Raw genomic sequence first — 23,958 nt, 5'->3', positions numbered from 1 at the left:
CTGGAGCAAGCCAGAAAGCAGCAGAAGCCAGGGAACCACTTATGCTATTTCCCTCACATTTCTGCTAGCCTCCAGCTATTTTCAGATCAAGGTATTTCCTAAGCCAGATGTGGTTTCTAGCTACTTAGTAATCCTCTGTGCATTTCTTTACACAAACTTGTCCAGTCATCCTTTGAACTCTAATAAGCTTTTAGCCTCCACAACCACCTTTGGCAGTGAATTCCTTGTGTCCACTACCAGTTGCATAGAGAACATCTCTTTTTGTTTGCTTTGAGCCTGGCTGATTCTAGTTTCATGTAATGACTTTAATTGATACACTGCCACAGAACAAACAATCCCTGCCCACCTTCTGACTTGAAGGATTCACTCCTACCCCACCAACATCTCATCTTCAGGCTGACGAGTTTCAGCCTAATCAAATTTTCCTCACGTGGAAGGTTGTGGCAAATACAACTGAAGTACAAGCCAACTATTTTTCTGTGCTTCTGAGCTCCCAATACACCCTTTTTACTTCATACTCAGGAAACACTGTCTTTCCCATGTTAGAAGAATGTAGGTGGCAGGTTTGTCATTACTTTTATAGGTAATCTGCAAAGTGGAAGAGAAGTAGACCAAAATCTTCAGGGCCTGTTCTGACACTGGGGAATGCAGAGCATTGAGCCTTACTCCCAGTGACTTCACCAGATATTGGACAAAGTTTACTTAGGATTTTTTAAAATTGTATGCAGCAGTCACTTTGTCAGTGATGGGTACCATGATTAATACATCATTCAGGTCCTGCTACAGGATGTTTGAGCTCTAGAGGTGCTCTGAGCAACACAAGTCCCAAAGTCTTGATATTCTCAATCCAGAAACTACAACTGTGAATTCAGCTTCCAGCAGAAACATTGAAAGAAACCCACTGTCACATTACCCACCAAAAGAGCATTGCACGTCTTCACTACCATCAGCTGTTCTTCTCTCACAGTCTCCAAAAGACAAAAAAATATGAGAGTTTAGCCCAAGAAAAGATTTCTGCAGGATAAGAAGGCAAATGTGGCAGAGACTTTGTGAAGTCTGCTAAAGGTTTTGCTAGTGCCAGCCAATTTGATGTAAAAGATATGCAGATACTATTGTGATGGGCAGCCCTGGAAGCCCCTAAGATAAAACTCCCATTTATAACAAAATTCATCCCTGGTAAAAATGGCACTATTCCATTGAAATCAATAAGGTTGCACCTGTGAATGCCAGCTGTGAATTGAGTCCATGGTTCTCAAATGATGTAAAGTGCTTCAGGAGGAAAGATGCTATATTTAGGTGCCATATTATTGCTATGTAGACATTTTCATAACCCCTAATTATGGGGCTTTTTTTGCAAGCTCTGTAGTATTAACTGGATTGGATAAATATATAATTAGAGAGTGTTTCAACATGCACACTCTTGATGCTAGAAGCTTTATCAGCTCTTTCTTTTCTTCATGATCTGTTTTGCTTTTCTTTTAAAGCTGTTTCTATCAATTATGGCAAGATTTACTCAGAGCCCCAATAAAGGGTCACTGCAGACATCCCAGCAGAATAGATCTACATTTATGTTCCAGAAAGACACCTCTGACTTGTCATTGTATGACAACATCGCCAGAAGCTAAGCCAATCAGAAGTATAAACCAACCAAAACAACAACAGAACAACAGCAACAAAGAACTTTTCAGAAGTTCCCTGACCCCAAACTGTTTATAGGCTAAGCATTTCTACTCCAACAGCTCCAACAGAAGATCTGCTGCCCAAATATTTGCTGGATCTCACTCCACTCTTACCAGTAGATAGAAAGGAAGGACCCAAGGACGTTCTTCACATTCTGCACAGTGCCAGGGATGCACAAACAGCTTCAAAGATCTATAGATAGGATGTAGATACAGCCCTGTCTCAAAAAGTCACCACCCTAACAAATTAGTAACTTGCCCAACTGGAAAAAGGTAAGCTACCTTTTTTACAGCATCTGCTTTGCCAAATTAAAAGATACCATTAACAATTAAAATCCAACTAGTCCCACAGGACTAAAAAAAACCCCAAAACCAACAAAAAAGTAGCACCTACATTTTCCTTTCTGGGTGCTGAAGAGACCTGCATTACCATTTATTGCAAACCAAAAAGAGGCCTAAACAAATATGCTTGGTTTTCTGATCAGATATGGCCAATGAAGTGTCAGATTCTTTTAGATGTGTTTATGAAAACTTTCCTCTTGCACCAGCTTATATCCAGTGAGAATTTGAAAAGCTAAATTACAAGTATAAACACTTCAAAACAGATGTTAATAATAGAAAGAATTAGGAACATTGCTGGAGTGACACAACACGGATGCTGTATTATTAAACAAATGGCTCACAATGGTGTTATGACATGAGTCATAATGCCTGATGCTGTGAACATACTGCAGAAAAGAACAATAGCTATCACCAGCTACAGAAGTGCACAGAGCACCAGGAGCCTGACTGCTGACTGATCTAAAGCAAGGGGTTTGTCCTCAAGCCAACAGGATAAACTCACACCTGGTGCAAATGGGTGCAACTGAACAGAACTCATGGAGTAATAGCACCTTCAGCTGAGGCTCTGATATTGCACCAAAAGTACTACAGGCTTTGCTCTGTACAGTCTTGCAGTCTGCTTTTGACTGTAATTGACTGGGGAATTCCAATTTGGTAGGATTTTGAACTGAATCTAGCCCTACATTAACATCAACAGATTTTTAAACCCAGCAAATCACAGAGCACATCTAAATGTTGTTTTAACATTCAATATCACCTCGAGAACATCTGCCAGAGACAGCAAACTGGTGACCATCAGCACAACGACTGATTTGCCATTCCTTTTGTTGCTTTTCTGCTAACTATGGATTGCAACTGGTGATGCTGAAAAAAAAAGATTACTCTAAGAGCTGGCACATCCACAAGCTTAACAGACAAAGGATGGAATCAAATCCTGGAGTGCACTTACAGCATGTGCTCCCCATAATTAAAAGTCTATTTGTGGCATGCAAAGTAGAAAAAGCTTTCATTTAGGGTAGAACTTAAACACAGCATTACTTTCCCTGCTTGATGCAGTAACCCCATTCAAGGGGATACAGTCTGGAAGCAATGTTCTCCAAGATGCACATGTCTAAATTGTCAAAAGGAGGGGAGGAGAAAATGAGAACAAAGTGGAACCGACCCATAAAATGAAATATAGGGCTTGATTCATTGTCACGCACTGGTAACATAGTGATTCAACCACTGTGGTGCACAGCTAAGAGGAACAGAGCTGGTTTAAATCCTGCATCTCTGTGCCTATCATGTACTTAATAAGAAACACTCAGCATAGAGACTTAGATGGGTTCCACTCCATCCAAGTGCCACCCAAAATCTCCCAGTATAGGAAGCATGGCCAAATACAAGCCTTGTGGTCAGGGCCCTATGGTATTCCAGCCCCTTCTCAGCTTTTACACTGGGGACCCCTGGCAGCTGTCCTAAAGGCAGCCTCAAGGTTGCTCCAAACTGTGCTAAAGACCAAACCAGTTTCTGAACAATTTCAAAACATGAGTTGAGCAAAAGTGGTTTGCTGCACTCTCTTGGATGTGGAGCAGGCTGGAGCAGAGCCACATCTGAGAACAGGGTGCCTCTCTCCAGCCAGCACAAGGGCACCTACACACCACACACTGAATGCAAACCAAGGATGGGGCACACAAGAGACAAGAAATCTACTCAAAACAGTCAGTAGCTACACTGCCTTACTCCAATCTCTCATCAGGATCCCCAAAATAAATTTTATTACAGGGGCATTAGCATGGCAGAAGACAATTTGCTTAGATAAAGCTTTTTGTTTCTTGTCTGTGTGTTTACTGGTGAAATGGTGCTCACCCATGCAAACATGCCACCCTGCTCAAGCCAAACATACACAATGCACATAAGACATAAATAAATACTTATGAGTCACTGATAACCACCTCATAAATTATATGGTCTTATGAAGTATCACTGCTAAAGATAATGCATACAATTGGATACAAAATACACATACACAACTCTCATTAACACAGATAACATTGTTTGTTTCCTTTCACAAGAGCCCATAGCCTTAATTTATAAAGTCCTGAAGTATATTTGATAACCTTGGAGTCCCAACAGCTGAGGATCAGTTCCAAAACCTGAACCAAAACCAGGCCATACGAGACCAAATGAGATTACAGAGGATATAGGGAATAGGATATGGCACAGGGGGGTCCAAAAGTCCAAGAGCCCAGTCTGCTTCAGCTCACAGGAGCCAGATGCAGTATTATTTATAACTCTTTATCCTCAAATGGATACTGCCTTCAGCATCCAACTCTCCTACCTGGCTCCTGCTGCACTGCCCAGGACGGGCTCCCCCATCAGTGAGTGAGGAGCTCAGCTGTGGCTGCAGGACAGCACGGCTGCTGCAGGACAGACAGCACGGCTGCTGCTGCAGGACAGCACGGCTGCTGCAGGACAGACAGCACGGCTGCTGCAGGACAGACAGCACGGCTGCTGCGGCTCTTCCCAGCTCCTCACCAACTCCTCTGTGGAAATGGGCACGAGCCACTCCAGCCAACAAAGTGAAGAGGGGCGAGATCAGTCCAGCAGCCTCCACTCCACTTGGGCAAAAACCTAAACGCCACTTTGGTACCACTTGACTGACACAGCCCAAACACTGCGTGTTTGTTTTGCTGACACATAGGTTTAAGTTTGCTCCCCAGCCACATCTTCTTTCCCCTTGGATACAATAGTCATCTTCATAGCACTTATTATAACATATTGCAGCAATAATGTGTAATTATCCTCAAAAACAAAGCAAAAGCTCAAGATAAAAATAACAGGCACTGAGCACACTTACCAGCTGGAGGAAGGCAGCGAGGCAGCACGAGCTGCAGCCCTAAAATGGCTGTGCTGTAGCCTGATTTCAAAGGCCAGACTGCAGGAGAGCACACAGAGAGGTGAACCCTCTCCAAAAGCAGGTCCAAAATGAGAAAGAGCAACAAACTCTGTGGAGATGTCCTTAGGTAGAGCAGTGCCTCCCCTGGGGGCTGTGTGCTGGCAGCTGGGTTCAGTGATTGCATTTGGGCCAGGACAGATCTCCAAATGCCCAGCACCTGGGAGGGCTGACCTTTTCTGAGGAGAGGTCCATCAGGTGGTTATCAATCATAGCTCTCACCCTGGGTCTTCCTTGGTCTGACCTAGGGAAATCAAATCAGTTTACTTCTTACCTGTTTTTCCTGTTTTGCTGGATGTGCTTACTTTGACTTTCATAAACTCATAGAATGGTTTGGTTTGGAAGGGACCTTAAAGATCATTTAGTTCCAACCCCCCTGATATGGTAGGGATGTCTTCCCCTAGACCAGATTTCTCAAAGTCCCAGCAACCTGGCCTTGAACACTTCCAGGGATGAGACACCCACAACATCACTGGGCAACCTGTTCTGGTGCCTCACCACCCTCAGAGTAAAGAATTTGTGCCTTACAGCTAAGCTAAGCTTATCCTCATTCAGTTTACAGCCATCACTCCTTGGCTATCACTACATGCCCTTGTAAAGAGTTCCCCTCCAGCTCTCTTGTAGGCCCTTTTAGGCACTGTAAACCTTCTCTTCTGCAGCCTGAACAGCCCCAGTGCTCTCAGTCTGTCTTCACAGGAGATGTGCTCCAGCCCTCTGACCATTTTTGTGACCCTTCTCTGGACTCTTCCAACAAGTCCATGTCCTTCTTATGCTGGGGGCCCCAGAGCTGGATGCAGACTCCAGGAAGGGTCTCACCAGAGTACAGGGGCAGAATAACCTCCCTCTGTCCCCAACAGATACAGCAGTGCCCTCTACTTCCAAGCCCTCGCAGCAAAGTAGCCTGAAAGCAAATTATTGAAGGGGAGGGAAGCAAAACAGTTTCAATGACCAAAAAGTGGGAGTCTATGAATTGAATAAAGTACTAGTTTAAAATTCTCAACAGCAGCTCACAAAGACAGTAAACCTGATCAAGTATAAAAAAGCTGTACACATATCTCAGGGCTCTGATGGCTTCGGGATCTCCCAGGTCATATGGTGTGTGTGTGTAGAAACTTGACATCTCTGCTTTGTACAGGGAGGGCTGGTTAGAGCTGCACACATTCCAGGAGGGCCTCTGTTGAATAGAATTGGCCAAATCAGATTAAAAATGCAATATCTATGGTGAAGGCTGCAAGCTGCCTGCTCAGAGATTCCACTGATGTGAACCAGAAGTTCCTTGCATGTGGTCAGGCCCTAAATTTGATACTGGAATTTAAAAACAAATTAAGATTCCCATGTAATATTGACTGCTTTTTTTTTTGCTTTTTTTTTTTCCCAGAGTAAAAGATTTTACAGCATGGAATGCTATATGCAGTGGTTACATGAGTCCAAGTAATTGTACCAATTATATAATTTGATATAATTGCACTAATTACATAAACACATAATAATGAAATATAAGTTATTCCAAGAGCTAAACTGGAAGAACATTAAAGAACCTAAATCTGCTCCCACTTATTCTAGTACAAATCAGAAACAATTCCCTTGAAATCAATGAAGTTACCCAAATAAAATTGGCCCCTACTGTTACAAGCAGGCATGTAAAACCAGCTTTTAGTTCAAGGTTACTGACTGGGCAAGCAAATGAAAGCTACTGGGACATTTTTTACTGAGGCAGATTGCTAATTCCTGGCCAAATTCCAGTGTATGTAGGGAGATTCATGACAAAGTTAGATGTCTTTTACTCTTGTTCTGATCTGTCACCCAGCATATATGGGTTCTGCTAAAACTTTTAGCTGCTGATTCCAAAGGAAAAAATACATCTTTTAGAAACACTGAGAACTGAGAATGAGCTGGGCCCAATCAGGAGGAATTCCAGAAAACTGGATTCAGGTGTGTCTTCATTCAAATTGGTGCTAGCCTGAATTACATCTGCAGACTTTAGGGGAGTTACTGTGGACTGACATCAGCATTAACTGAAACAGACTCCCCTCTTAGACAGAAATTTGTATTTCTGATCCATTTTGCAAAATGTTCCCCCACCCTTCCCAGTAGATGCCACTCCATACAAAAATTATCCTTAGGAAGGATGCATTCAGCGAGGGGTTTCCCTCTTCTCTGGTGGCAGGGCAAGTGCAGCAATTAATTTTCAGCTGCTGAGTTCATCTCTCACAAGTGACAAAGCAAAGAAGGTGAGAGCTGGCAGTTTTGGAGCAGGTGTCTATTATGTGTGGAAATACGTGATGTATGCAGAGTTAATCCCACAAGTGCTCTGTTGCATCACATTGTGACAGTCACCCTGTTCACACCGTCCTCACTGACAGCAGTGAGAGGTTCAGGATGGGGTTTTGCCTGGGTTAGAATGTTTTAAAGGGTGAAGATTCTCCAGCTCCAGAGATTGATTCTGTCACACTGATGTAGCATTTACAGAATCGAGTTCAAAGCCTATCAAAGACAAGAGAGAGTCACCAGGTCACCTTTGGGTGGGGGGGGTACGGATATGACCCAGCTGTTTTTTGAGGTAGAGTACCTAACCTGGCATAAAGCAAATGAAACTGGATGCTCAGTTTTATAAGGATGGAAATGACAGATGGGAACACCCCAAAATTTTTGAAAAACAGCCATCAGGCTTGGCCGTCTCATTTTTCATTTTGCCTGATTTCAAAAATTCAGGAGGTGGAAGCTGCACAAAGCAGAATTCCTGCACTCCCCTGCAAAAAGCTGGCAAGAGCAGTAGCTTTGTCACATCTCTGAAAAATCAAGGTCAAACTGTCTCAGATTGGTCCCACAAAATTAAACATTATTTAATTTCATTTTAGCCTCAGAAATCTGTGTGACAGGTTACTGTCAGCACCAGGATACAACACCTCAGTGTCTGTAGAATGCCCAGAGCAGCAAGTGACTCCATGCTGCAGAAAACTCCAAGCATGTTCAGTTCACATTGATTTCTAGAGTTTCAAACAAAATAAAAGGACCTGGGAGCCTGGACTATGATCCAGCTCTTCCCACTCCCAGATGATGCCCCTCACACTATCCTAATATTCATGCTCTGTCCCATAAACACTGTGACTCTAGCTACAAATCAGGGAGCAGAGAAGGCAGGGACAGGGGAAGAAAGCTGGGAAATACTTTTATACCTAAAGAAAAGGGTTGCTTTTTGATGGCCTGCGTGAAAGAGTTCAGGATCCCGAGCTCACCTGTGGGCTTGCAGCAGGATGCAGAGCACAGTGCCTGCCCCTCGCTCCTGGCCAGCCCAGGCTCGAGGCATCCTGGCTGCCAGCAGCTCCCTGTGCCCCAGGGCTGCAGGGCCAAACCCCTCACTGAGACACCCTGGAGTCCCACTGTCCCATGCAGGGTTTGGCTTTGACCCCAGGAACCAAACACTTTCAATTAAGAATGAAACCTAACTGGAGCCAGCCTCCAGGGCCTTGCATTTCAATGGGCAAAATTTCTTCATATATCCCATTTTTTAAAGGGCTGCCCAGTCTTCTTTATAATGATGGTGTCATATTAGGGCAAACATGCCTTCAGAGTGAAGGGGAGGGTTTTGGCCACTGATTTCAAGGGGAATTTATTGAACTCATCAGTAGCCCAGTGGATCCACAGAATGAAAACCAGGGAGAAGGCTGCTGAGAGGTGGAGCAGTGAGTGGTTAGTGGCTTTGACAATCAATGTGCAGCTCGAGGTGGTAAGAAAGCTGTGAGATATTAAAAAAATTTGATCTGGAGGACAAAGTTCTGAGAACCAGATTGTTGACACAGTCACAGCAAATAACTCTTCCAGGTCTCCTGTTTAACCCCAGTGCCTGGCTGTGAGGAGAGCTGGGCAGAGCTACACCTGAATGTGAATTGTAACTAGAACCCATCATTAGTTGCATGATCCTGCTTCTTCAACACTTTTCAGGTTTCAGGGTCAGATCTAACATTTGCTAAGTCAACAGAGGTCCTTCTGTCAGCTTCAGCTGGCATTTGCTCAGGTCTCCAGGAGGAAGAATTTATCTGTGAAAATCAGTTAAATCAATATCTGGATATATGTGCAGCTGAGTACTTGAGTATTTCTCACCATTTTTGAGGGCTTATTAGTAAAAGGGAGTTATTTTACTAAAAAGAAAAAAAAAAAACAAAACCCTTTTCTTAGTGTCAGCTAGTTTTGGAAAAAAAAAATTAATTAAACTTACTATTGGTCCTTTATTCCTGGAAGTGCTTTCCACATTTTTTTTTCCTTTTTTTTACTTCTTCTAAGCAGTCAGGGAGTGACCCAGAGAAGAAGTTACATTCTTACACAGCAGGTGAACCAGGAACTCGCTGTAAATGACCTGCAGGTATGCGGAACAGCGCCGTTCCTGCGCCCAGAGCCCCTGCACTGCTGCAGAGAGAAAGAAGCAGATGCTTACATCTATAGACAGCAATAAAACTGGAGTGTAACATTTTTAGGATCGCAGCTGAGCTCTCAGACAAGGCTTTCTGCAATGACTAATACGACTACGGTCTAATGCGACAGTTCACCGTCTGCAGCCTATTCAGTCCCGAAAGTAAGCAAGTTCCTCCAGATGTTACACACTGAAAAAAAAAAAAAAAAAAAGCACATCCAGTTTTCAATCTTTTTTATTTATTTAAACTGTACACAAATGTAAAATACTTCAACAGCAAATCTAAGTGAAAATTGTTTGGTTTAAATTATTATGGAACAGAACCTAAAAGGAACTTTATTAAATAAACATAAAAATTGGATTTAAAGGATGCACATATTGTAATGTATTCTACAATAGTCACTTTTTTTTCACTCTACATTCCATGTGCGTATGGTATAGAAAAGACACTGAATAGAACAAACAGAATCCATTTTGTACCCTGAAACAATTGGTAGGCCTCGTGAGGGATTGCTCAGTATGACTACATGATATATGATGGCTTTGCCATCTCATAAAAATTATAACTAATATGTTGGCCTCTTTGGTTCCAAAATTTCTGTATAATACATTTAACTGTATTCATTTTTTGCTGCTATAAAAATAACATTTTTTTTCAAATGGCAGTTTTTGACTAATCATGCAACTAAATCAGTGCAAACATTAAAAGCAATCATTCGCTTTAAAAAAGAAGCAAAAGATTTAATTTCAAGTATAAAAAAATATAAAAAAGTCATATCATAAGTCCAGTTTTGTCTAGTATGGGTCAACACTTTAAATTGCATAGCTCATGCGGCACCTGTTTACCTAGATAGTGAGCAAAGATAAGTGCACTATCAAGTACCACTTTTCAAGGCATTGAAATTTGCAAGTGCTATTATACGTGCATTCAAGCAGTTTGCAAGTGCTATGCTGTATCATTATTTTCTGATCTTTATGGCCATCCTTGACACCTCCTGGTAAGGAAATTGAAAGCACTCTCCTCTGTCCTCCTTTCCAAGACTTGTAAAAATGTTCCTCGCCTGTTATTAAATGCACTGCATTTCCCAGAACGTCTCCACTCTGTCGCTGTCACTCCTCTTTAGGGTTCATTGGTTTAGCCGCGGTGGCCATTGCTTGTTTGCTCGTCCCCCACGTGACGTAGCCTTGCCGAGTCCCCCACTGAAGAACACAGATTGCAACTTTTGACTTTTTGTTCTTTGCACAGTGAGAGATGCCAACAGTCAACACAGTCCAGATATGGTATCGATTCCCTTTTCCAAGACACGGCGGGTGTAGCCAACCATGGGTTGCTAGTGGGCAGTAAAAGCATCGGATCACGCCAGCCCGGCTTGTGACTCTGCAACGGCCAGGTGTTAGAAATACAGCAGTTTCTTACATGTCTGTCCCCTTTTCTCTCTCTCTCTCTCTCTCTCTCTCTCTCTCTCTCCCCCCGATGGAACCACAGGATTCCTTGCTGGAAGTGCTGTAGCAAGAAGTGGGTATCTGTGATGTTTATGTTTAGATAAATTTAAATTAAGAGGAAGTGATCGCCTCCCAAGGCAGGTGTCCTGCAGCTTCCTGTTAGACCTAAGAGGTGACAGTCGACTTTTTTTTTTCCTTTTTTGTTTTTTTTAATTTTCTAAGTTTGGTCATTTTTGACACCTGCGTGCAAGAATACGTTGTGTTCTCACAGTCTGTGCTTTTGCCTGAGCAAAGGGAGCTCATTTCGGTCTGGCTTTGCCGGCAGGCGGGGAAACAGCTGCTCAGCCGTTCACTCGTACTGGCAGGCATTTAGGTCCATCGTCACTGGTCACTGACTTTCTGTGCTCATGTCCCTTTTCTGAGCTGCCTCGTGTGTGTGTGTGTCTGTGTGTGTCTGTGTGTCTGTGTGTCTGAGCGCGTGTTTGTGTGCGTGCCCACATTTCGTGAGTGTGTGTGTCTTTAAGATATTTCATAGCATTAACTTATAAGTGATAGAATATATAAGTGTCCATGATCCACAAACTGCCACTGTCCTGACACCAAAGTGAAATGATTATTTTTTTCTTTTTTTTTTTTTTGTCAAACTTTTCCACAGTGACTTTCCAACACTGATGCCTGGATACACAGTGAAACTTCCTCCAACACCATCTTGTACGGGAATGTTTCTCTCTCTCTCCCTCTCTCTCTCTCTCCCCCCCCAAAACACACCTTAAATCAAGCACAACCACATTCTTCCACAATCATATTGGGAACGTCCCTTTTCACAATGTTGTATTCATCATCAAAGTACAGCATTGACATTGTGCTAAGTTTGGTTGGAATGCAACAGGAGTTCACGGTGCCCGGGTTCAGCCCCCGCATTCGGTACTGATTCACGACAGCGGTGTGAAAGGAGGAAGCCGACCCCGGGACACCGGCCAAGTAGGCCGGGCAGCTCCCTTCACAGTAATTCCCATAGTAACCTGATGGAGCTATGATCCAGTCATTCCACCCAATGAGTCTAAAGTCAATGTAAAACTGTTGCCTGCAACATAGATTGGTCCTGCCATCGCACTCCAGGCCTCTTTTCCGGATCCTGTGTTTGTTATCAGCGAGGCGGGCTTGCACCACTAAAAAAGGCCGGTGGGATTCCTCCCCGGGGTCCACATAAATTGGCAGCACTGAATACTCTTCACAGCCCTCACATTGAACATCCAAGTTCAGTCTCCTTTCTCCTCTCTCAAACAGAGCCTGGATCGCCTCTGTCATGGGAAAAGTGTGCCAACCACTTCTTTTGAGATCAACTTTCTTTTCAACCACATTCCACTTGTTGCTAGTGTCCGGGTCTTGGAAATAGACTTTGACTCTTACTTTTCGCCTGCTGCCTTTCTCTAAGACATATGGAAGCAGCTTCAAGTAAAGCCACAGGCTGGCTTGAACGACAAACAAGTTCTGGTTCCCTTCATTTGAGATGAAGAAATAGAGGCGGACTCTAGATGAGGCCAGATCGTCTGCAAGATAAGGAGAGATCAGCAAGATTAAGTCAAAAAGGAAATGTTAGCTTGTGTGCCATTCTGGATTCAGGGACAACACTAGAGCACAGCAGATCGAGCGAACAGTGACGGGGCTGTGCCAGTCAGAAGGCATGCACTGCATCAGATATCCCCAATTTGCAATTAGAATTAATTGAAAAGGGGACTTCCCACAGCAGCCTTCAACATCGGGCTGTAGTCGGATGTGTCAGATCCACAGACATCAGTAAAGGTTTTACAGAATATATGTTTTTTCCAGAAAGCAAGAATTAAAGATGCTACAGCAGCACTTTGAAAAAGACCGGCACTAGGACTAGAACTCTGCTATCTCATCAGTTTAAGAATAGTTTTAACTTTCAGCTACCTGCCAATTCTCATGGGGAGAGCTCTTTCAATAACCACTAAAACGCCAATGCCAAACCAGGGATTTTGTTTCGATTTGCACATATTCTCGTTGCGGTTTAAAGGAGAGGATTCACGAGACAGAACGGAAAATATTTCAGTAATGTGCCTGCTTGTCCAACAGATCAAGCTAGCCCCCACTTAGTCTGGTAGAATATCAGCTATTATTAATCATTTCAATCTCTGCCTTTTCTCCCCAGAACGATGAGCTCCCATACGAGGCAAGGCAATGGAGCGGTTGTTCCCGCTGTAACGCCGTTATTGGCTGTTCTCAATACGCTTTTCAGCAACACCAGAATTAAAGGAGAGAAATTGTCACAGAAAACCAAATGTCACCAAATGTCTGACATAACCCCTTATTTGTAAACAGAAGAGCCTGCTGCATGAAACATTTCAGAAATACCAGCGGCCTTCCTGCAATTTTGTAATGAAAGTCCTAACTAAATTTGGCGTAGGTGATAAATGTGCCGGCCTTTATGGCGGAGACCGTAATTCTGGTCCCTGAATCAAAGCATCCCAATCGCTATTTAAAATTATTGCTGGAAAGGCATTTTCTCATCTGCCCTTATCGGTTTTGCTTCCGTCTGTACAGAGCTAAATGTAGATTTTTTTCTGCCTTTTCCTTCCCTAAGAATCTTCAGCATTTTTGTCAATCTCTGAATGGGATTTTTTGCGTAGTCGGTGTCTTCATTTGTTACCCTAGATGCCTTTCAAATGTGCCTCCAGAGCCCATTCAGTACCTTGTAATAGTTCAGTGACAAAAATTTTCACTGTGTTTGTCTACGTTTTACATAAAGTCAATTTTGGAAGTGTTACAAAAGACAGCGATTGACTGAATACCAAATGGAAGTACAAGCCCACCCCCGATCTCCCAACGACATCCTATTAAAAAATAATAACCCCCAAAATGTACAGTAAGAAAGCCTTTCTCGTGTTAGTAAGTACACAACTTTTTCGTAAACTGTGGTGACAGTGACAGAAAAAGAACAGTACGGTGCTGCTGCACCGATCCACATCACTTGTGTTGTGTGAGATTGTGTGCGCTCATAAATTTTGTATGTGAATATAACAAGCATATGTATAATGCAACAGATCCCATAGATACTGTAAATGTATATGCCTTTGGTAAGTGGGAGGGTAGATAAAGAAGATGAGTGGGCAGCATACAGGATAGAAAGAGATTTATTTTGTGGACAAATGATATATAGATGCCACAAGAAGATAGAGAGAGGAAAATGAAACGAGCAATAGAGTGATGAAGGAAAGGAGAGATGGGCAGATAGACAGGAGAGAGGTAATTCACAGAGTGATGGTGTTCCAGCCAGATGTGCAAAGTTCACAGGGACAGTGGTTAAACTACTGGAAAGCTGTGCTGAAGGGATTCGGTGACACGTAACTGCAATGGCTGGACAGGACTGAGATGGCTGGTACCGTGGGGATGGAGGGCAGCTAGTAAACGGACTGACAGACAGACAGGAGACAGACACACTTGGTAGGACACTGCATGCAATGGACAAACAGACAAGGCCAATACTGCAAATGAAAGCTAAATAAAAGGCAAACAAACGGAAAGAGAGGATGGGCAAATGCAAGCCTCAACAGACAGATGCAGGCAGTGAACCAGATGAATGTGCAGGGCAGGCAGACAAGGCAAGGGATGCAAGAGATGGAGCGGGACAGGCAGAGGAGGGACAGTGGGACACGCAGGGACAGAGACAAGCCCCGGTGCAGCTGGAAGGACAGCCGGAGGGGAGCCGGGGGCACAGAGGCCGCGGAGGGATGGAGGGACAAGAGAGGGGAGTTGCAAGGCACAGCCCGGGGAGAATCCCGGGCACAGGGGCACAAGCAGGGAGGACGGGAAAGCGCGGGCAGGGCCGGAGCGAGACGGCGCGGGGCAGAGGGGAGAGCGAACGAGGCGGAGGACAAGCTGGGCGGCCAGGTGCCCGTACCAGGCACAAGGACAGGCGGGAGGACAGGCAGGGTGCGCAGGGGGGCCAGGCGAGGGCAGCCGGGGAACTGCTACGGGTCAGGCAGGCGGAAAGAGAAGGTGGGCAGGAGGACAGGCAGGGCGAGAGGGAAGACTGACAGAGGTCGAGCAAGGGGACTGACAGGGGTCGAGCGGGGGAATGACAGACGGGGCGAGGCAGGACAGCGGGGAGCGCGGCAGGGCAGGGGCCGCGGCGGGTCGGGCAGGGGGCGCGGGCGGCGGGGGCGCGCGGCCGGGCGGCGCCCACCTGTCTCGGCGAAGCTGATGATCTCGGAGACCGGGTCGTGGGCCGGGGGCCCGGCGCTCGCCTGCCCGTCCAGGCTGGGGATCTCCACGCGGCCGTCCTCCCGCACCTTGCCGGCGTGCAGCTTGCGCAGCGCCGTGACCATGGCCGCCTTGGGCACGGCGTGCGTGATGTTGGGCCGGTCCCGCATCTGCAGCCGGCTCAGGATGTGCCTCTTCACCGCCTCCAGGAAATCCCCGTCCACCTTGCCCGGCTCCTCGGGCCGCCGGAAGCCGCAGGAGGTGCATGTGTCCTGCGGGGAGCCGCCGGCGGGGGCCGGCGGGGTCGGGGTGGCCGCGGCGCCCAGCAGGAGCAGCCCGCAGGCCAGCAGCGCGGCCAGCACCCCCCGGCGAGCCGCCCCGTCCATGGCGGAGGAGCGGGGGGCCGAGCTGGGGGCCGCCCCGGAGCGCCGCAGGGAGCCCGTCTGCAGGCAGCGCCGCTCCGAGCGCTCCGCGGCGCGGAGGGGGCGGTGGCAGCCAAGCTGGGGGGCCGCAACCGCTCCGCGCAGGGGGGGAGCCGCGGCGGAGGGAGGGGGCGCCCGGGGAAGCGGCGTGTGCCGCCGGGGAGGCGGAGGGGGGAGGCTGCACGCGCAGGCACCGAGGGCGAAGTTGGCGGCGGGGGGGGAACAGGCTTGGCGTGCACGGAGAGAGCCCGGCTCCACGGGGGAGGGGGACGGCAGCAGGTGAGGGGGTGGCTGCGGAGCCCGGGGAGGAGGGAGGGGGAGCGGGGAGCGAGCCGGAGGTGCGAGGGGATCCGGGGAGCAGGGGAGAGGCGGCGCCGCTCTGCCCCGGTGCCCCGCGTCGCTTCAGAGGGGCATCCCCGGGCGCAGTCGCTCGTGGTCCATCGCTCGCTTAGGCAGGTCCGGGCGGGCCGCGGAGAGGAGCTCTCTAGTCCAGCGTCATTGAGGGGGGTCAGGGAGATAAACGAAGCAGATTTATATACAATCCAATTTATAGTCTGGAAGGAGGGGGGGGGGAGAGAAATACCACTTGTACCCCCCCCGTTCACTCCGCCCCCGCAATCGTGGGTGCAGGTCTCTGAGCAGGTCGGCTCCGCGCCGCTCGCTTGTCCCCCTTCAGCGCCCGCTGCTTCTCAACGTGCCATCAAAGTTGACCCGGAGCATAGCTGGGGAGGGAGCCGGGGGCGGCGGGCAGAGGGTGCGCGGCTGGCAGCTCCACTGTTGCGAGTCTTCTCCCCTCACCGTCCCGCTTATTATTAGCGAAATGCTTTTATTTTCAAAGCAGCGCGGAGGGTCCGGAGTCCGGCGCGGAGGCGGTGGCGGCGCCCGGGGACCCCCGCCGCGGGCAGGGCACCGCACGCTGCGCGACGCGGAGCGGAGAAGCGGCGCGATCCCGGCGATCCCAGGAGAAGCTGCACGGATCCACTCGGTCAGACCAGCTCTTCGGCTCGCTCCCTCGCTTGCTCTTTTAAACAATATCTCCCTTGTTGGTGGTTTGGGTTTTATTATTATTATTGCTATTATTATTTTAAGTGTGATTTTTGTTGTTGTTGCTGCTGCTGCTGCTCCAGTTAATCTGTCTCCCTCTGCGTCTTTTTGATCTTTCGCTCGCCTTGTGCTGGCTTGAACGCTGTGTTTTTGTTTTGTTTGGGGTTTTTTGTTTTGTTTGGCTTTTTGGTTTTTGTTTTTTGTTTTTCTTTTTTTACGCGTCTGATGTTCCCTCTCGGATCCGCAGTGAAAGGTCTCGGGGAAGCTGCTTGCTCCTCGCTTATCTTCTCCGATCTCCTCCTGCTAATTTTTCCCCCCTGCAAAATCACGACATTGTGGCACTTTCTACTGAAACTTTTTATACAGGAGTTAAAACCACGTGGGAACTCCAACCTATAACAGACGCCATGGGCTCCTCACTATTTAGGAGCTTAAGTTAAGTCTTTTGCCCCCTGGGCTATTACAGTAACTTCCTGATGTGGAAATATTAACTATGCTGTTTCTTTAACTCCCCCCGTCCCCTCCCTCCCTCCCTCCCGGTTCCTGCAAACACACCCACCACACCGGCTCGCGTCCCTGTCCCATCGTCCGGCAGGACGGACGGACGGACGGACGGACCCTGAGCGGCTGCAGCTCCGGCCCCCTTCCCGCCCCGGCCGGGAGATGGATGCTCCCTTCTTCCCCTCCCCCGGTGCTCCTTGCCTTTTAAGCTCTTGAAAGAAGAAGTCATTAGAAAGTTTACCGTCGGTTGGCTTTGCGACGGGGCGGGTTTCTGTTTGTTTGTTTGAATGGGCCGGGTAGCCGGGGCGGGTGCCGGGCACTGTGTGTGTTTTCCTTGGGACAGCGGGGACGCGGAGCCTGTCGGAGGCAGCAGGGGGAGGGGGACCGGGGCGGCGGCCGAGGGGAGCCGGGAGGGGAAATAACGGGACCGCTGCACTGCCGCAGGGGAGCCGCCAGCAGCGCCGGCCCTGCCCGCGCTCGGGGACCGGCTTTTCCTGCGCGCCTTCGCGGGGCAGCGCTTTGGGGATGGGGGGAGCGGGCACCTGGGCAGAGGGAATGGAGGGATGGATGGATGGCCGTGACACCCCTCACGGCAGCGCTCAGCAGAGATCCCCGCCGGCTCCCGCCAGAAGCCCTGCCCGGGGACCGGCGGCCAGGGACAGGGGCCGAGGGGGCGGGGGGAGAAGCCGGGCGCACATTGGCGGCCGCGGCGGCACCACCGAGGCGGCGGCAGCACAGACAAGGCTCCACCGAGGCGGCTCCGCGGCCGCTCCGCTCCGGGCCGGGCCGGGCCCCGCGGGGTCGCGCTCACCTGCGCGGGGCCCGCGCGCGCCGCCGCCGCCACAGGGCAAGCCTGGGCCGAGGGCGCCCCCTCTGGGCCGCGCGGGGAAGCGGCGGCGGGGCCGGGCGGGGTCACGGGGACAGCGGCACCGGGACAGCGGCACCCCGGGACTGCGGCATCCCGAGCCAACCCTCCGGTGCACGGGAGCACCCGGCCGTGGGGGGCGCTGGGGAGGTTTCCGCGGGCCGGGCTGGGGTGCCGGGTCCCGCAGAGGCGAGGGGCTGGGGCTGGGCTGCGGGGAGTGCGCACTGGGGCCGGAGCTCTGCGCTGGGCAAAGGAGCACCTTGGGCTGAGCCTCCTGCCCGGCCCTTCTAATCCAATCTACTTTTTTTTTTTCTTTTTCTTTTTTTTTTTTTTTAATAACAAAAAAAAAAAAAATCTACCTTCAGGAATGAAGACAACTCTCAAGACCTTCATCTTTGTCACCGAGGCAGATGGTGCTTTTCAAGGGCAGATGCAGGACACACAAATTTCAAGCATGACAGCAAAGAAGTCCCTTCTGCTCGTTTCATTTTGTAGAAGAAGAAAATAATAAAACTTCTCATCGATCCCTGGACTGCACTCGAGTGAGAGCTGTTAGCTGTCACAAATAGAAACAACTCAGGAGTGTGAAGAGGGTCAAGTGGAGGATCAGCTCATTACTGTGATTTAAGAATGGAGGGGACAAATGCTATTCTCATCATAAATGTTTTCTTTCTTGTTCTATACTGCAAAAGGAAAGACATTCAATGCTGTGCTTCAAAGTCACATTGCAATCCCAATCTAGTTGTTCATGTTGGGTTTAATATAAACAAAGTCTAATTGCATATACAGCTTTGTAAATCCTCAGCATCACTGGAGCTGCCCTGATGAGAGATCAGAATTAGGTACAGTATTTCCTCCCTGCCAGTAACAGGTTTTGAATGGAAAGCCTGGAATGTAAAAAAAGAAATAATGCTAAAAATCCAATCACTCTGACATCCTGTGAGCTAATAAGAGCACGTGAATGCAACAAGCTTAGTACTTCACAGTAATTAATTTGACAGCAAAGAGCTAACAAGAAAACAACAGGCAGAGCAGTGATGACTGGTTCATAGAGGTCACTGTCAAACAAGAAATAGGTGCAAACACAGTTCATCTCCCTTTGGAAAAAACTATTTCGTTGCCCCAGTGAAAATGAAAAGTCCAAAGAGGGAAAATACAATGGGTTCGGTGGGGATAACAAATCTGGCAAGGTATTTCTACAGTAAAACAAGGTAGAGGTTTTCTTTCTTACATATGGGGATTTTTAATCATCCCCTGTTACTCACTGTAGTGGCATGTTTTGGTTTTTGCATTTCCCCCCCTCTCAGTTAGCTAAAGCCATTTTGCATATTCAAATATTGGGAAGACTTATCTTCTCTCACAATTACTAACAAACTAATACTCTAATAACCTCTATTGTTATTTAAAGGGTGTCCAACACAGCATTCTGGAGGCAGTTCTCACACAATGGACTTTCTCTGGCTTCCTCCTAGAGAAGAACTTAATCAAACCTCAGATGCTTTCAGGCAGAAGAGCCTTCGGGGAGAGCAAACAGGGTTAACAGAAAGAAATGTGCCATCTGATTTCTAATCTTGCTCAGGGAGCATGGCCTATTGATTGAGCCATAAAGCTCTGTTAATTTTAATATTTCCTCAGCTTTCAGTTCTTTCCCTTGGGCATAAACTTGTTGCTGACACACAGTGGCTGAGCTATCAGGGAGAGGGTAGCTTCACACTCCCCGACTCGGCTCTCTTCCCCTCCTCCCCTCCATTCTATTTGTTCTGAGCTCATCTGCGTGAGGATACATTTTCACACACACCTTCTCAAACCGGCTGCTATTCATCTGATTCAGGGTCATGCTTTTCCATACATTAAATGCAGGGGAAAACTGGGAAGGAAATGGCTGGGATTTGTGCTTGACGGGCAAGCACACGATTAGCCAGGGAGCCCTGCTGTGAGAAAGTACAGCGTCGGAGGGTATTTTCTGTGGAATCATCCAGTCTCATGACTGGAATCTGATGCCTATAAAAAGCTACTATATAATGAAAACAGGATAAAGTGAGATCCTCAGGCAGTGTAAGTCGGCATGTTCCCGAGACATCCGACTGCTGCACAATCACGGAACAGGTCAGCTTGGAAGGGACCGCCCGTGGGGCCATCTGATCCAACCTCCCTGCCCAAACAGGGTCCTCCTAGACACAACTCTTTCTTCCTTTATAACCTCGGTATTTGCTTATGCACATTTTTCTCAGGGGTAAGGAGGCAGAAGTCACTCTTGGAGAGGCCAGTCAGTGCAGCCCTGAGCTAGAAACGGAGCAGGAGGCGATGGCACAGGGCAGCTCCCTCAGTGCTCTGTGTTTCCACCATGCCTTCAGTGGGACCATGAACAATTTACATTAGCAAAGGATCTAGCCCTTCACCTTTAGCTAAAGCACCTTTTATGCACTTAAACCATTAATAATATCTATTAGGTAACCATGTTAATCCCTTTGAGGTAGGATTTTCTCTACTGTACTGATAGCTGAACTGAATAAAAGCTTCACATATGAGAGGGCCTGGTTTGCACTAGAAATGCTTCTCCTTTGATAACCAGCAAATACAAGTTTTACTAGCACAAGCATCTTTTTCTGCAAGCGTTTCCCAAATAAAATAGGCTATACTGGCAAAAGCATTTTTTTTTTGCTCATATAGCTGCATCTATATGGGGGATTTTTGCACGTAGTGAAACGCAATCTGTTTTAAATGGCACTTCAGAAGAGCATTGCTATCCCACAGAAGTTTCAAGGCTAGACCTTGAAGTATATACTTCTGCCTCATATCTGAAAGAGCTTTTTACAAAGTGGCCATTGTCATCTTGCAGGAAATACAGAGAAACTGAGACACACGGATTGGGAGTGCTGTGCTCTATCTGGAATTTGTGTTCATTACATTCTTTAGCTTCAGATGAAATTATGTATCCATAATCAGACTCATTCCTCACTATGCAAAATTTCTTCTTGAACAACTGTGACAAAGACAGTGGGTGTTTCAAAAGCAGCATAGTTCTGTATGAAAGAAAAGTCCTATTGAAAATCAGGTAGGTAAATGCCATTCTGAATGACCTAGACATTTTCTGAACTGTCAAATGTAGACCAAACTCGTTAAAAAATAAAAACACTAAGAGGCTATTCTGGCTTCTTTGCTCCTACCCATGCTTTTTTAATTGAAAACTGTTTGTTAACAGAGATTTGTTCTCTAAAAGAAAGGGTCCTACTCTGAACAGCACTTGGAAGAAGAGGGGTTTAGCAGACAGAAATGAAAGACCTGACCAAACTGGGAACTCTTCGTCTAAAGCAGGTACAACGAGAATCTGAGTCACAGAGAAATACAGTAGAGCCCTCAATAGGTTTTGAAGAGCACCTATTGAATGCCAGCTTTCAGCACAAGTGTCAGGCAGGATGGGGGCCATGGGGGAGACAGCAGGACAGGGTGGCAGGGATATACTCACAGCCTCAGCCTCCTGCTCCCAGTGCACCTGCTTCAGCACGGCTGCAGTCCCGCTCCCCTCACCTCAGCTACCTGGCTGTGCTTCACGGGCAGTGTGTTGGCTGGTTGGTCCTCTTCAACGAGCCCTCCATGCTCTGGGAGGGTTTGCAGCCGAGCCCCAGGTTCCCTGTGGGAGTGAGCGTGGCTGAGTGCCGTGCCCGTGGTGCAGCGCAGGCCGGTCCCTGCGCACAGCAGCGTCCCTTTGCCAGAAGAGCTGACCTCAGGGATCTGCTCCAGTCCCCAGGGTAAAGGGACCACACGCCATCGGGTGGATATCCCCTGTGATATTCAAGAGCTATCCTCTGATTGTTGATGGCCCAGAGTGTTCTTGCTTTGCTCGCACAGTCTGTCCTCTGCAGTCCAAAGCCGTAGCCTTATAACCAGGCTGTGACTTCCTCTGAAGTTGCTTGTATTGACCTAAATAGGTTGGGGCGGGTGAGGACACACAGAGAACATGAAAAAGCTGTGCTGGTTGCCCAACAAAGAAGTGTCTGCTTTGTGGTGAGCACTTTTAACATATAAGCACTTTTAACATGCTGTAAAGAACATGATTTTCATGTTTGTTTAAGTTCACACCAAAAGGCTTGCAAAGTAGCAAAGTGGGTAAAAATAAAATCTGCATTTAAGTGGTAAACAAAATAGTTAAAACCTGACTTTTTGTAATTTGAACGCTACTTACTGAGGCAGGGCATTCAGAAGTCCATGGGTGTTTTTCTTTTGTCATCCACCCATGATTGATGTATCTGATAGATCCAGAAATGAACTTTAGCGTGGAGCAATGTTAAAATCAGCTCTCCTGAGAAAAGCAGTGGTAATCAGGGAGTGGTGACAAGATAGAGATGTTTCCCTCAGATTTAAAATGAAGCTCAGAGGCAAAAAATGGCTGGTAGCTTTGCAATGCCCTAAGAGAAATGGAGTACCCGGATCATTTCACAGTGGATTATCAGTAGTACTCCATGAGTACCTGAACATAAACTTTATTTTCCCCCACAAGCAAGTAGCAAGTAGAGGAAGTCTCTACACCTACTTCCTGTGGACAGGCTGCAGCCAGAAGTCCTGGGCTTAGGCCTGAGCTTCTCTCTCTTTACCCCATTTTCTCTAGCTGTAAATTAGGATGACAGCATTCAGTCCTCTGTAAGTTGCTTTGAAATTAAGAAAAGAGGCATACAAGAATTCATCTTTTCCATGGAGCTTGACACAAACAGCATGGCCTTTGTGCTGTGTGTCAAAAGTAATTTTCAATCTGTTCATAGTTAAATTGCACAGTTTTGTTTCCATGAATCTTATTATATTAAATGAAAACTGTTGTGCAGTTTGGCTGTTTGCAAAAGAATGTCAGAGTGAGATTTGGAAGATGACTGTGATATGGTTTACTCTCTGCTAGGGCCAGGATCAAGGCACTCCTGTCAGAGCACCAACGTGCCCCAATTCAGGCAGGGAGGGGCAGAGCAGTAGCACTGGCACAGTTAGTGGAGCTCTGCAGATTCAGCCCAGCTGAGAGCTGCCCCACGCGACTCCCGCTCCTCTGCCCGCTGCTATTTGGCCTCTGCAGGCCTCCCGCTAGAACGTTCAGACTGCCTCACCCACCACGTTTGCTGCATGAACACTGGCTCCAAGCAAGGCCCTCTTCTACCACACTAAATCACAGGAGAAGGTCATTAACTAAAATTTCTGAATCACCTTCTGCCCTGCTTAGCATCCATCGGTCATAGGTCAGTGCCTGAGTATGCTGCAGGATTAAAACAAAATGGGTTGCAAACGCTGTATGATTTGGGTGCTAACCTCTGCCATTTCTTCCAAAATATGTGAAAAAGCACTTACACTGTGACAGCTTTTTCACTCTCCAGGCTACAAGCAGGTCTTCTTGTTCTGTTATTTCCCTGCCATGATCTTCCCAGAAGTGGGGGAGCTTATTAACAAAGAATAACCCTCAAACTTCTCCACAGCCCTTTGCCATTTCTGAGTAATAATCGTGCCCCCTCAGTGTTTACAGCTGTGATTGAGATCCTTACCAGGAACATTATTAAGAATAAATTATAATATGTGGAAATATTACTGTGAAATGTACTGATACCATTATATCAGGATAAGAAAATAAACCACCAGTTCAGAGATGGCAAGAGCAGAAGCACAGGGATCATGTTAAGCAGATATTGGGTCTAGCAAACATACACGGGTACTGAAGCCTTAGCAGGGTGCAGAGCTGCAACAGGAAAGTGTGTTGTTCTAGGGTTTTTTGCTTAAAAGATGAGAGAGAGGGCCTAGGGGAGGGGAATGCATGAAAAAGAAAAGGATGAACTTTTTTTTTTTTTTTTTGGCTACTCCACATGGGGTTTTCCTCTGTTTAAATGCTGAAGGACAGAAAGATTTTAAATTAAAATCTTAATAAATATAGCCCTGAGGCTAGTAACATTATTACATCCAAGATGATTACAGCAACCAAGCCACAAAATACATATATATATTTATTTGAAGCATAATAAGCCTCAGTATTTAGTTAGAAGAAGGCTAGGCAGCTAACTGACTTCCAAATTAGTGAATTTTCCATTCCACTCTACCTAAAGTATAAACCAACATGGCACCTGGTTTGC

At 47.1% G+C, this 23,958-nt stretch overlaps 1 protein-coding gene and 1 long non-coding RNA gene across 2 annotated transcripts; one reads left to right on the top strand and one right to left on the bottom strand.

Moving 5' to 3' along the window:
- Positions 1–9,747: 9,747 nt before the first annotated feature.
- Positions 9,748–15,539, bottom strand: INHBB (inhibin subunit beta B). Its single transcript, XM_064718490.1, has 2 exons — positions 15,015–15,539; positions 9,748–12,357 (listed from the first exon to the last, which is right to left on the bottom strand). Exons 1-2 carry the CDS (start codon positions 15,415–15,417, stop codon positions 11,582–11,584), a joined length of 1,179 nt encoding a protein of 392 aa, XP_064574560.1. The 5' UTR covers positions 15,418–15,539; the 3' UTR covers positions 9,748–11,581.
- Positions 15,540–15,570: 31 nt separating this feature from the next.
- LOC135450405 (uncharacterized) lies at positions 15,571–20,393 on the top strand. The gene is made up of 3 exons (XR_010441066.1): positions 15,571–15,732; positions 16,295–16,438; positions 18,229–20,393. It is a non-coding gene; the product is annotated as an uncharacterized LOC135450405 (long non-coding RNA).
- Positions 20,394–23,958: the final 3,565 nt, after the last annotated feature.

Source organism: Zonotrichia leucophrys, chromosome 7, assembly GCF_028769735.1.
Source record: "Zonotrichia leucophrys gambelii isolate GWCS_2022_RI chromosome 7, RI_Zleu_2.0, whole genome shotgun sequence".
Taxonomy (NCBI): Eukaryota; Metazoa; Chordata; class Aves; order Passeriformes; family Passerellidae; genus Zonotrichia; species Zonotrichia leucophrys.
Note: the sequence above shows the minus strand (reverse complement) of the source record. Positions and strands in the feature narration are given on the sequence as shown.

Excerpts from the sequence above, each read along its gene's own strand:
- INHBB (XM_064718490.1), bottom strand. The coding sequence starts at position 15,417 with ATGGACGGGGCGGCTCGCCGGGGGGTGCTGGCCGCGCTGCTGGCCTGC. Across the intron at positions 12,358-15,014 it reads CATCAGCTTCGCCGAGACAG|ACGATCTGGCCTCATCTAGA; the intron begins GTGGGCGCCGCC and ends CTTATCTTGCAG.